The sequence below is a fragment of the Tachysurus vachellii genome, chromosome 3 (assembly GCF_030014155.1).
Source record: "Tachysurus vachellii isolate PV-2020 chromosome 3, HZAU_Pvac_v1, whole genome shotgun sequence".
Taxonomy (NCBI): Eukaryota; Metazoa; Chordata; class Actinopteri; order Siluriformes; family Bagridae; genus Tachysurus; species Tachysurus vachellii.
Window position 1 is genome coordinate 25855023 of NC_083462.1, and position 12398 is coordinate 25867420.

The 12398-nt window shown below is 36.5% G+C and overlaps 2 protein-coding genes across 4 annotated transcripts in view; both read right to left on the reverse strand.

Moving 5' to 3' along the window:
* Nucleotides 1–66: 66 nt before the first annotated feature.
* yy1b (YY1 transcription factor b) lies at nt 67–9042 on the reverse strand. 2 transcript variants are annotated; one of them, XM_060866471.1, is made up of 6 exons: nt 8348–9042; nt 5777–5939; nt 3921–3956; nt 3585–3645; nt 3186–3344; nt 67–1214 (listed from the first exon to the last, which is right to left on the reverse strand). In XM_060866471.1, the coding sequence occupies exons 1-6, from the start codon at nt 8943–8945 to the stop codon at nt 1032–1034; spliced, it is 1200 nt and encodes a 399-aa protein (XP_060722454.1). In that variant the 5' UTR covers nt 8946–9042; the 3' UTR covers nt 67–1031. The 2 variants fall into 2 exon arrangements, with proteins under 2 accessions (XP_060722454.1, XP_060722455.1); XM_060866472.1 differs by lacking the exon at nt 3921–3956 and having other exon boundaries at nt 8348–9040.
* Nucleotides 9043–9469: 427 nt separating this feature from the next.
* Nucleotides 9470–12398, reverse strand: part of evlb (Enah/Vasp-like b) — a 31091-nt gene continuing 28162 nt past the window's right edge. For both annotated transcript variants that reach the window (XM_060865013.1, XM_060865012.1), the window contains exons 7-13: nt 12087–12181; nt 11951–11996; nt 11781–11823; nt 11360–11420; nt 10708–10768; nt 10537–10594; nt 9470–10427 (exon numbers count right to left, since the gene is read on the reverse strand). In XM_060865013.1, coding sequence (XP_060720996.1) covers nt 10390–10427; nt 10537–10594; nt 10708–10768; nt 11360–11420; nt 11781–11823; nt 11951–11996; nt 12087–12181 — 402 coding nt within the window. In that variant the 3' untranslated portion in view covers nt 9470–10389. The remainder of the gene's footprint in view (nt 10428–10536; nt 10595–10707; nt 10769–11359; nt 11421–11780; nt 11824–11950; nt 11997–12086; nt 12182–12398) is intronic.

A 12398-nucleotide genomic window follows, 5' to 3' on the forward strand; every position in this document is an offset into this window, starting at 1 on the left:
AGTTCTGCTCTTTAATTGCTTCTAGTGATATTTATACAGTCCATACAATCAAGCACAGAGAAAACATTGAGGCATTTGAGTTTTAATTGTAGACTGAAATACATGACAATGTAATTATTAACAAAGAATATTCCATGATTTAGGCCTTTACAATACATTACAAACAAAGGAAAACAAACTCTCATGTTGTGGTTTATTGTGAAACATGGGTCAATATATGGGTTAAAAAGTGAATTAATGTTTCTTTGCCATGTGAGACAATGTGACAAAAGAAAAAGCAATTGATGACCGAATGCTTTAAAGCAGTAAACACTTGAAATCACACTGTCCATTTCTACACGATCATCACACAGCCATACAATACACGTGTACAAGATTATTTAATGGTTAGATTACAACCAAAGAGAAATGAAGCAAAAAAAATATCTTTTTACATAAAATACTTTTGAAGTATTGTCTTACAGTAACTATAGTCAACCCTTTCAAGAACACGCCCTAAGCAAATCCTTAAGTCTTCAGGGATAAAGAATAATCACAAGGTTGCATTACTAAGTACATTCCAAAAATAAGTGTACAATATGCACACTTGGAAAAATACAAAATTAAAAGCTATATCTATGCAGACTGATGAAACTGATATAATAGTGAAAAGAAATGGAGCCAAAATGTTCTTGTTCCTTACTGTGGTAAAAAGTAATGTCTACAGATGAGTGTCCATAAGTTCCATCATTCTGCTGGCTGCAGTAAGCCATCACAACGTGGGATGGGCAGCTGGGCCGGACACGGCCGTGCTCTGCTCCTCGGTAAGGGCCACACGCTTAGTGGGCTGATTCAAGAATACAGGGGTTACCAATGTTTCACCTTGTGTCCTTTATAATACGTCATAATTAAACCCCAAGTCCTTTTAGTCATCATTTCTGCACTCCTTAGGAGAACTACAGAAGAGGACAGTTCACACCTCCAGTGTTTTAAGATGCTGTCACGTTGAGGCTGGATTCAGGAGTAAAAGAAAAAATGCAGTACAGAGCTGTTCATTGGTTATTTTTGGCTTTTGCATGCGTTAGAATGTGTGACTTGAGATTGGTAGACTGAGCAAATTTTTTATTGCAGCCATCAAAAGGACAGACGTATGGGCGGTCTCCGGTGTGAATTCGTACATGTGTGCGGAGGTTAAAGTCCAGGGAGAAGCGTTTGCCGCAGCCTTCAAAAGTGCACTAGGGAAGAGAGATAAGAATCAGAATTGAGCTTTCTATCCCCACATATCCCATGCTTATATATGTGAATTAAACATTCATTCATATGAAGTATAAAATTATATACTTTATTTTGTTAAAACAATTACAGTGCATACAAGCAGGCCCTATAATATTAGGCCACATTTTAATGCACCAAAAATGTCTTCACACAGATATTTTCATTTAGTTTAATGAAAATATTTTTGTCTGTGGTTTTAAACATTAATCTAGTCTAACATACCCAAAAAAAAAAAAAAATAAAATAAAAAAAAAAAAAACTATTTCAAGCTCTGCTTTAAATAATGTTTGTTAGAAATCCGTAATGCAGGTACACTCCAGATTAATACAATCTGATGGTTTTTTTAACTGCTTTTTACAGACATGCATGTTGTATTAAAGGCTACATGTCCATAACATTAATGCTTCGAGCTAAAGTTTCTTTTCATAAAGGGTATAATGCAATTATACCACATCTCTGCATCTACTCAGAGTGAATATATATTAGCTGAGTATATACCTACTGGTCCTTTATAGGAGGTATAAGAATGAGAAGCCTTAGAGAAACTGGAAAACACTGCCAATAAAAATTACTGACATAAAAAATAAAAAAATAAATAAACAAAAATAAATAAAAAGAGGAAAATCGGAATAAAGGCTTTTACCCAGCCTCCCTGTGATTAATTAAATCAGTCTGAATAGGGGCATGAAGAAAACTGAAAAACATTTAGTCAATGAGCCTTTTCTTTAGTAACTTAATTTCAGCCAATATAAGATAGTTAACCAGATTAATCAACGAGATTAAATGAACAAAAGTTAATCCAAGCAATTCTCCTTCCATACTGGACCCAATTATGGGGATATTGCATGCTGACAGTTAAAGCACCTACATGTACATTTCATCACAGCTGGTAAAAAAAATTATAGAGCACTAAATCCTCTATAACCTCATGCTCTACTGGATCCTTTTCTTATTTTAAATGTGCAATGGGTGTAGCAAATGTCAAAGCATGTCAAAGTTCGAGTCTGAGTATGGCCAAGTGTTTATTCTGCACGTCATGCACAAGCCCCAAAGGCTAAATATGGCCTGCTGTCACATTTCATTCAGCCTGGATGAACTTGGGAGAAAATAATATTGGTGCAGCTTGTAGAGCACTACTACAACCTTTTTACAATATCTAGAATTCAGAGATCGGAAATGTAGCGAACACCACTGTTTGGCAAACAGGCTCACATCTCTCAGTGGTTGATTTTAATCAGTGTTTCAGCACACACTGTTGCATATAATGCCAGTCAAACTCGCATCTAAAAACAATACAGACACACGTTGGGTGTTGGTAATCCACAAACCAGGAATTAATTTTAGTGTGATGAAAAAGTATTAAAGAAAATGTGATCTGTGCAAAATGTTCACACAATTTACATGCACAGTAGTAGGAGTGCTGATGACATAAATCTATTAAATCATTTGGCACATACCACAGCAATGAAAATGAATAAACTAGTAGTTGCCTCCGATTGCACCAGCTCTCAACACAAGATCCCGATAACTACAGTGCACCTATCTGGCTAGTAGATTTCAAACAGAAACGAAGAAAATGCCTGCTGGACCTGATTTGCTACTCCTGTTTCTAATCATAGCAACTGGCAGGCAAAAAAAATATTTGATTACACAAAGGATACAAATGTATAGAAGAAAACTGTTTTAATAATCACCTAATAGCACATACGCTTAAACAGATTTCCCTATTATTTGCAAAAAAAAAAAACCTCCTGTTCTGATTACAGAGCCAGTTATTGGTGGGAACCAATGAAATAGTATTTTTTATAATATTATTTTATATATCTTTGCTTTAATTTTAGGTTAAAAAACATGAAGAGTCTTAGATTACAGCCTTTCAGGTTCTCACAAGAAGGCAGATATTGTGTTAGACAGCTTCTGTAGAAACTAACCTGGAAAGGTTTTTCTCCGGTGTGAACAAGCTGGTGGCGCTTTAGTTTTGAACTCTCTACAAAGGCTTTCCCACACTCCGCGCACACATGAACCCGGGGCCCGTGGGTGTGGAGGTGCTTCCTCATTGCGGAGTTATCCCTGAACATCTTAGTGCATCCCTGAAAGAAACAGATGCAAGTTTACTCTCACTTGCAAAACAAAGCTTTACACCAAGAACTTATAAAAGTGCAAAGAATTAAAATAAGTTAAATACATTAATATAAACCTGTGATTTGCTTTGAAGACCTCTTAAGAATTCAAAATTGGTGTTGTACAAGAGGATTACTACTGCATGCTGAAAACACACAAAAACACGCAAATTTCGCTGAAGGATGCGAATACATCACAAACACACTTACTTTGTGGGGACAGGCTATCGTTCTGGGTGCATCGTCCTCTTTGACCTTTCGTGGTTTCATTCTGAGAGAATAAATAGAACAATGGACCTGATGAGATGAATCAAAGCAAAATACTATTGTATTTATTGCTCATAAAACAACACTTGTCTTTATGTACTGCCTCATGTGCAAACATTATTGCACAGCGCAGACACTTGATAAAAATAGCTGTGCGACTTCAATAGTTACACCACCAGTGTGTCCTGTGTTTACCCCCTTATAGACCCAATGAGAATTACACAAGCTCTGACACCAGTATGATTGACAGCTGGTCCATGTCATGGGTCCATGTCTTACCGTGCTGAGGTGCGACCCAAAGAGCCGCTATTGTTACTGTAAGAAAAGACCTCAGTTAATATTTATTATAGTTATCAGGTTAAAATGTAGGGTAAAAAAAACATGTGATTTACATATAAATCACTCCTTACTTTAACATGCAATCATTTTATTCCATGCCATAAGGGCATCACTGTGTAAACTGGAAAGCTGGCTTTACACAATATACAAAATAACGTCCATTGTAAATTATACACACAGGTTAAACAAATATGTTAAAATAAATCTACACGATTTTTTACTCCCCCCCCAAACCATTAATCTCACAACAGTCTCGAGCCGAAAGAAAAATCATTTGTAATAATTTCTTTACTCTTGATTTCCTAAGAGTTCATTACAAAGCTATGATCTGTAATTAGTTGCTAACAGGATTTCTAGTTTGTGACAAATCCGTTCAAATCCCTAACCAGAGAGCATTTAATAGTGATTCATTGCAAGTCACAGCACATTCTCCAGCCAATGTGCTGAGCAGCTGAAACACTAATTTGTCAGAATATTCAATAGCGATACTGACCACTTTTCTCACGTAACAGAAAAGAAACATTGCAGTGTTTAGGGAAATGAACAGGCCATAAACAATAGAGTGATTGTGATGTGTTACATCGGAATACATGTGAGCTGAACAGTTGAGTGACAGTTATCATACATCTGCTTTCTGTTCCTATGGAGCATGTCAAGAGATCCAAGAAGATAAACTTTATCAGTGAATAAATAATACTGCATGAGGCAGAATAAACAAAATGGTTGATTTTGTAATTTTGAGGGATTGCACTGTGAAATAAATTTAAAACGGGTTTTCTATTGTATGGCTTCATGTTTGAATTCTATGCAATAGTATGAAAAACTCATTATTGCGGTCTTTTTCTGCTGCCGTAGTTAGAGACGTGATGTGCTGCACAGAGAGTGATATAAATACACGCATGACATGTCATTATTTAGCTCATAGTGGGTTGCAAAATGCCAGACCTGTCTGCACATTCTCAGATAAATGTACCAGTGTCTGAAAACTCTAGATTAGAGATCAACTAAAATTGCGTTGGGTAAATTAAATTGAATAATGATCCACTGCTCTCTCAGCAAAGTGGTGTCTGCACTCCAAATCTCCAGGCAACAGCCCAGAAAAAAAAACGAAAAAAAAAAAACTAACCTAAATTTGTCTGTTATACGTTTTTACTTGTTTTATTCTTAACATTTTGTCTGTTCCGGTCACATTATGAGAAATAAAATCAGTAAAAAAAAACAAAAAAAAAAAAAACATACTTGACCTCACAATGTCATGCTCATTAGTACAGACGATTAACTTTCTCTCAAGGTCAGTTTTCACACCCTGTCCTGGAGTACTGCCATCTTGCCATGTCAGTTTCGCCATCTCTAACTCAACCAGGATAAAACTGTATCAGGTGATAGTTGGGTAGATAAGCTTTTTTTTTTTTTTAAATTGATCTGCGTCCATTTTTCTTTATATGAATGCCCCAATTAACCTAAACATAGAAATTTTGAAGAGGTGGACATCAATCCAAACCACCGAACTTCGTAATCCACATATGAAGAGCAGGGCTGAGATAAACTGCCCCAAATCGCTGTCGTCATAAACAAATATTTCTTTTTCCATAACAGCAGAAAACAGATTAGCCAAATTACATGTTTCTCAGAGACGTCTGACAAGTCAGTTCTGACCCGAAACCACATTACAGTACAGTTGAAATGACCTTTCTTTGAGTGAGTCAGTCTGAATAGCAAATACCAAGTCATGTACAGTAGCCGTCCTCTGTCATCAGTTACATAAATACATGTGTACGTGTGTCTGTGTGTCTCACCTGGCAAATTCTGCAAGCTGTTTGGGGTCAGAGAGGTCAATGCCCGGGATACCACCGGGAGGAAGCTTTTTTCCAGTCATGTATTCAGAGTAATCTGGAGGAGAATTCTCCCCAATAATCTGCTCCTCCACCACTGTTTCATGGTCAATGTCCTTTTTATCATCTGATATATATAAAACAAAATTATAAACTATTAATACGTTATTAATCATCAAACTACAGATCATTACAAAGAATGTTATGAAAATCTTTATTTATTTATATATATATATATATATAAATATATATATATATATATATATATATATATATATATATATATATAAATATATACACACACACACATACATACACACACACACCGACTTGTATTGTGCACAGAGATGTAATGACTATAGTTGTCACGATACAACAGATCTCTCTTTATACAAATTTTACAAAGCCGTAGCAGATCGTCTGGTTCGCATTTCCTAGGTTTTTACGCTGGATGACCTTCTAAATTTTTATTATGGTAGAAGCACTAAAACAACTGTCACCGTCTGACATTCACCACACTGCTTAAAACAACTCAGATGTATTTTTGGTACATGTTGATAGTCTCTACTCTCTAGGAGAAAAGCTAAAACACACTGACTAAGATTTACAGACATCATTACAGACATCTCTGCCCAATCATAAAAAACAAAAAAACAAAAACAAAAAAAAACACAACTGCTTGCTACCTCAAGTTAAAACTTTGTAGTATCGAACAAATACAGATGACTGAACCAAATTTACTTTTTTATTCCAGAATGTATATAAAAAAGGAGTCTGGCAAATCAAAACTGAGTGCGGGTGCGTAGTAAACTGACACGATGCAGTGCAATCAGTGAAACAAGAAGTGAGAATAGCAGGGAAGTGGAATATTGCACGCTGTACATAAGTAAATGTATTGTGAGTATAGGTGTCATATTGTAACACCACAGTAAATTAAACAAATATTGTTCTGCGTGATCGAGTCTAGTTTTAGTTTCCTTGTGGCATTGTTAGTGAGGGCTGTGACTTGTCGACAATGACATTGTTAGAGAGGGTGCAGTTTTCTGTGCATATACTCAGCCACTTTATTAGGAACACCTGTATATTCATGGTGAGCTAATCAGCCAATCGCACGGCAGCAGTGTAATGTAAATAATCATGTAAATACAGGACTAGAGTTTCAGATAACGTTCACATTAATCATCCAAATGAAGAAAAGGTCTGATCTCTGTGACTCATAGCATGCCAAAACGGTTTAGTCTGTGTGCCAGGTTTTCATAATAAATGAATAAATAAATAAAATAAATGGTCATTTTCTATTGTTTATCTGGCCAGTTTCTGAGAGTCTACAGACCCTTTGCTCACAGGATGTTTCTGCTTTATTCACACAGACATCCAATTTCTCTTCATTCTAATGATTTGTAAACATTAATGAAACTATTGCCTTCATCTGCAATATTTTGTTTACACTGCACTGCTGCCACTGGGCTGTTTATGTGCCTGCATACATGTGTAGGTGTTCCTAATAAAGTGGACGGTGAGTGTAAATAGAAAACAGGAGCGTTTCTCTACGAACTGTTGTACGAGGGTAAAATAATACACGGGCTTTTGTTATCAATAGCATAACACCATGTTCATTCGCTACAGCTAAACTACATGCAAACTAATAAAACAGGAAAAATATTGACATAAACCTCAGAAGCCGGATGTCATCCGTCTGGTCACACAGGAAGTCTCTTTGGCTTTGTTGCCTTGGTTACTGACAAATTCACTCCATTATACATTTAAAGCGTATACGTGTTTAAATGACTGATACTATTAAAGATCATTAAATTAAAGAGGTCGAACTAAAACAAAAAAGCTTTGTAATACACGTTTATATCGCACAGGGGTTAAATTATTAAATCAACACCGAATCCCAAACCATATAGGGCTTATCAGTGTTAGCCGACAGCTGCTGTTGCTAATTTAGTTAGCCAGCTATATAAGGTGATGCTATCATAGTTAGCCAGTTAGCTATAAACAAACAATGGACGTTGACGGAAATACAAACGACTCACTGATAACCACGTTCATTTTTATTATTTGTTTTTTTTTTAAATAAAAGTTATCACAACAGAATTATTCCACCAAATTAGTAGGACGTACTTAAAGTAACGCATTTTTTTTAGTATATATTAAAAGCCGTGCTAACGAGTTAGCTTCCCACATTAGCGGCCTACAGTCTGCACGAGCAGCGCGCTCGCGCCAGCAAACGCCGCCATCTTCGTTCGGCCGCGCCGTCGCCATGTTTTCGGGCCGCCATACTGGACTCGGGGAACATGGCGGCGCCCAGCAACACTTAAAAACATGGCTTCCCTTCAAAACAAAAACACAAGAGAGTCCAACTCTTCGCATGTTCGCGCACTGAAGTCTCAGAAACGATTCTCCCGTCATTACTCTGAGGTACAGTCAGTGGTACAGACAGACAGACAACGCCCTGCAAGGCCGCGCTTTGTATCTACAACAAAAACAACGAGCTGAGAAACTTACACGGTGTGTGACAGTGAAACTTACCCGACGCCCACATCGTCACAGAGAATTCTCCTTCCAGAGTTTTTATCTGCACCTGTTTTTGCTCCCATTTCCTCCCGGTGGCTTCGTTAGTGCTCAGGTACGTCTTTTTACCCGCTTTCTTCCCACCGCTTCCTCCTTTCTTCATCCGGCCCATGGAGCTCTTGCCTGCTACCGTGACCAGAGTCTGTCCGATGTAGTCCTCATCTGTCCCGGGAGCAGGAACCGGTATAAGGATCTGGTCCTCAAACCCATCATCTGTCCGTAGATCCGACTCGTCCCCACCGACTACCTCCTCTCGGGTCTGCACCAGAATCACCTCCTGATGATGGACCTGATTCGGGTCGTCTGTTACAAGCGGCTGCAGCGCGATCATAGGCTGGTGTTCATCATCATCATCTTCTTCTTCATCTTCTTCATCTTCATCATCACCTCCGACCACAGTAGTCTCGATCGTTTCCACTGGAATCGTCTCCACTTCTATTTCGTGAAGTTCCACTATTTCAGCCGGCATCTCCGAGCCGTCTGCTTCAATATACAGCGTTTCTCCGGATGCCATATTGAATTCCGCCAGCTTGCTTGCTTGCTTGCATACACACATATGCACACAAACATATGCGCACGCGCACACACACACACACGCGCGTTGTCTCACAAACACACACCCCCTCAGCTCAGAGAAACGATAACTGCCCTCCCTCCTCTTTTCGATAATACAGATAATTCTACTTCCTCACAACGAGCTCACGTCAGCTCTCAGCTCCAGTTACAGATCTCGCGAGATTCGAGAGGGGGTGGGAGGGAGGGAGGGAGGGGGGGAAGGCTCACTATCTCAATTTGCCGACAAAAATAAGTGTTTTATTTAATGTTGTATTAAGTCAGCAAGTCATATCAGGAAATCTATAAATAAATGATTATTATTAATTGATTAATCAACTGATCAATTGATTAATTAGTTAATTAATTGAGTTGTTATTATTATTCATTAATGAATTGAGTGATTTTTTTCATTTATTTTGTGACAGTGAAAAGTACTGTGTAAAAAGTACAGTCAGTAAAAATAAAACCTCAGGAGAAACATACAGATGTCTTTTGCATGTTTTAACAGTCTCTTGCACTTGAAAAAAATCTTGTTTTATTAATTAAGTATAAAATAGAATATTGATAACTTATGATTGATTATGACTTCTAGAGGATGTGCTTGAAGTGAATATTCCTGTACAAATCTCTCAAATTAATCATACCACCTAATTTATGCAAGACATTTTCTCAATTTTATTTCATGTACTTTAAAACACCGTCAGAAAAGGGGAAATTTCAAAACAAACTATCTTTACTGGACCCTTTTAGCCAATAAACATTTTATTAACAACATGATCACAAATACTCTGGTGTAGTGATTTTTTTTCTTGTAAGAGCGTAATATCCAAAAAGAAAGTTTATCTCCTGACCCCCAGTGTCATGTTCCACCTTCCTGTCAGTGGTTACACATCTGTGTTGCCAAAAGTACTTTAAAAAAGATTTTTACAAAATCATGGTGAGAAACAAATAACACAAACAAAGGAAAATAAAAGTTAAACAATATAAAAGGCTGACACATGAACATGGGCAATGTTCAGTCTATTATTATTATTATTATTATTATTATTATTATTATTATTATTAAAGCACTAAATAAATACCTACTACCACCTAAATACTCACTACTACCAGTAATAATAATAATAATAATAATAATAATAAATAATAATAAAAGCAATCCAAAAAAAGGGACGAAACAGAAGAAATTCCTATAAAGATATTAAAGACTTGAAAAGGTCATTGCCAAATATAAATTTAAACCAGAAAACAGAGAAGTCAGTGCAAATGTCTTCCATCTGTTTTTACATCTGAGGGGTACCACAATGTTGAGTACATATTAGAGCAAACTGAAACATTTGCTTTAACATGGCGGTAACGTTGCTGGATGTCGTCCCCTCTTCAGCTACAGCAGTTCCTGCCAGGGGTCGGGGCTCATAAAAGAGGGGTCACATGAGGCTGGGAGACTATGTCGTGCTAATTCTACTAAGTTCATGTCTAATGGCTGGAAAAGAAAAGAAAAAACAGTTACTTACTATTTCATGATTCATTTAGCATAAATAAGATCTAACTTTACTGTAATTATATGTTTTTTATGAAATTTCCTAACATACCATCAATGATTTCATCTTTCACCTTGTGCAATTCACGAACAACTTCTTCTAAGATTTCCTATGGATAAACAAACAGAAAAATAAACATAAAAAACAAGGGAAATATAGTAAGTAGTATATTAAGAATACGGAACTTTAAGTTATCTGAGTGTAACAAGACTAAACTCTTACTTGTTTCATTCTATCCAAGTCTAAGGAGTCTGTGTCAGTGCTACTGCCCACGGGTCGAACTCTGAACAGATCAAATACACACAGATTCATTATAAAAAAAGTTCCGTTGATGGGTTCAGACATAGTGAAGAATTCGTGAAAATAACTATATCAATTTTTAATTAATTTTACTGTAGTTACTGAATAATTCCTAGCTACAGTTATCGACTAACATGATTTATTGCAGGTAATTGAATACTAACCACAGAAAGAAAGGGGTTAAATTACTTCATTAACATAAATTAATCCCACAATGGTGCTGCATTTCATGTATGAAAAGTTTATACAAGAATGTTATAGTCATTGCACCGAATTAATACAACAGCAATCTTTCCCTTAGCAAGTAAACGTCATCCAAAACACTTTGTATTTTTTAGACGGTTGTGTGTAACTGATATAAAATATGTATTTAAAGAATGAAAGGATCAAAATTTTAACAACCACCACAGATTCAAAACAGATTCATTCAGAAAAGTCAACAAAATGAATCAAAGGTGAATGATGTTTCTAATAATTATTATAGTTTTTAGACAACAAACAAACAGAGTTGTAGTGGCAGCATTGGCATTCTTTTTAAAAGCATATAATATTCCATGATATGCGAGACCCTCACCTTGAGACCAGTGATGATCTCTCTGCGGAGTTGGCTCGATCCCACGGCTTCTTTGCACCATCTGCATGTGAGAACAAAAAGAGTTTACAGGCTGCTTGACAGCAAGAATTCCACCTCTTGCACTTCATAATTCATATAATAAATCATATTCATTTATTATTAGCATGAATCAGCTATGATAATATTATCAATAAATTTTGCCATGAGTTACAAAGTAAAAGGTAGAACTGTCTATAGTATAGGGATATGTTGACACAGTGGATATTTTATCCATTGAACAGGGATTACATACATCGAACATTAAATGCATAAACGATTTAGATAAACTTTTGATTTTTTTCATTTTGATTTTTATGCCTCCATGGTGTTTAAGAAAAATCCAAAAAGCAGCATTAAAAGATCATGCTTTTGTAACAGATACCTGCATTCTGTCCTCTAGACATTGGAGAAGAATTTGCATCATCCTGTAATAAAGCATATTTGTATAAAATGTTTCTTAACATCTAGAGAATAAAGCATTTTACTGCTTCCGCAGTCATTTTACTACTTTAGTTGCCTCATGAATTTCAAGAGAAGATTCAATGTACTTACATTTTGGCAGTCTCCATCTTTCTCTGACTGGTCGACCACTTTTCGTCTATGAATTTAGAAGTGCAAAAAAATAAGCTATTTTTCAAACAAAAAGAGATATCACTTTGTTGTCTTTAGATATTGAATTGTTCCTGACCTCCGTGCCAGCAGGGCATTCATCTCCTCCATCAGGCCCCCACTCCCTCCGCTCGTCCGATTGGCATCGTTTTTGGCTCCTGAACTCTCGTCAGGCTGTAAATAAAACAGAGCAATCACAAATAATACAGCATCAGCTCTGTATGTGCAGCACCTCCACCATGCTCCATGCATATAGGTTTCAGAAATGTAAAGCTCATTTAATATCATACACCTTACTAACAGACATCATGAATCTCAAGTATTCTGAATGTCCTTTTCACATATTAATAGTATTAATGATAGCAGTAGTGATACAGAATAAACAACTTGT

Bases quoted from the DNA above. Each gene is read 5' to 3' on its own strand.
- yy1b (XM_060866471.1), bottom strand. From the start codon at position 8,945: ATGTGTGTATGCAAGCAAGCAAGCAAGCTGGCGGAATTCAATATGGCA. The intron at 3,646-3,920 runs GTAAGACATGGA...TTATTCTCTCAG, and splicing joins TTGGGTCGCACCTCAGCACG to AATGAAACCACGAAAGGTCA. The intron at 3,345-3,584 runs GTAAGTGTGTTT...TGTTTCTTTCAG, and splicing joins CGATAGCCTGTCCCCACAAA to GGATGCACTAAGATGTTCAG.